The following is an 861-nucleotide window of genomic DNA, read 5'->3' as shown; positions in this document are numbered from 1 at the left end:
CAGCAGCCCCTGCAGCAGAACCAGCGCCTTCCAGGGGAGCCGCCGCAGGGCCAGTCCGGGGCAGAGAAGCAGCAGCAGGGGCAAGACGAGGAGCAGCAGCAGGGCGACCACGAAGAGCTGCAGCAGAAAGAGCAGCAGCAGCAGCAGCAGCAGCAGCAGCAAGGCAGGGGCAACGCAAGCGCGTCTCCCGGCGTTGTAGCCCTGGGCGCCGCTGCTGCCCTGCAGCAGCAGGGCGGGGCGTCGCTGCAGCGGCTTGCTGCTTTGCTGCTGCTGCTGCAGCAAGACCCCAGCAGGCTGCTGCTGGCTGGGCTGGTGTGGGGCCGCGCCCAGGGGCAGTTTCCTTCTTCTTTAGAAGAACTTTCTGCTGTTTTGCTTCCTCTGAAGACTTTAAAAGCAGATGGCCGGCAAAGCCTCCACCTCGTGGCTCTCCGTCGCCCCGCTGCTGCTGCTGCTGCTGCTGCTGCTGCTGCTGCTGCGCGTGGCTGCAGCAGCAGCGAGATGTACGCGCTGGAGACTATCTTAAAGAGCGAACTGACGGACCCGTTCGCCTACGTGGAGGCCCTCTTAGAGTTCAGCTACGTCCGCCCAGCAGCAGCAGCAGCAGCAGCAGCAGGGGAGCAGCACAGGCGGGCCGGAGTCCCGGCTGCTGCTGCGGGCCCCCCCGTGCTGCTGAACTCCCCGCTGCTGCTGCAGCTGCATGCAGTCTACCAAGACTCGGAGTGTCTGTACATCTTCCGGGAGTGGCTGCTGCCTCCAGCAAAGAAGCTGGCAGCTTTGCTGCCGCCCCACAGGGGGTCTGGGTTGAGTGAAGCAGCAGTGAAGTTGCTGCTGCAGCAGGTGCTGCAGGCGGTGCTGCTGCTG

The 861-nt window shown here is 65.2% G+C and overlaps 1 protein-coding gene across 1 annotated transcript; it reads left to right on the top strand.

Moving 5' to 3' along the window:
* Positions 1 to 48: 48 nt before the first annotated feature.
* On the top strand, positions 49 to 809 carry ETH_00040615 (uncharacterized protein; the record flags this gene model as incomplete). Its single annotated transcript, XM_013376436.1, has 1 exon — positions 49 to 809. A coding segment is annotated over one exon (761 nt), but the record flags the coding sequence as incomplete, so codon positions are not given.
* Between the last annotated feature and the right edge of the window lie 52 nt (positions 810 to 861).

Source organism: Eimeria tenella, genomic scaffold, assembly GCF_000499545.2.
Source record: "Eimeria tenella Houghton genomic scaffold, Eth_scaff3459, whole genome shotgun sequence".
Taxonomy (NCBI): domain Eukaryota; phylum Apicomplexa; class Conoidasida; order Eucoccidiorida; family Eimeriidae; genus Eimeria; species Eimeria tenella.
The sequence above is the reverse complement of the archived record's forward strand: the minus strand, read 5'-3'. Positions and strand labels throughout refer to the sequence as shown.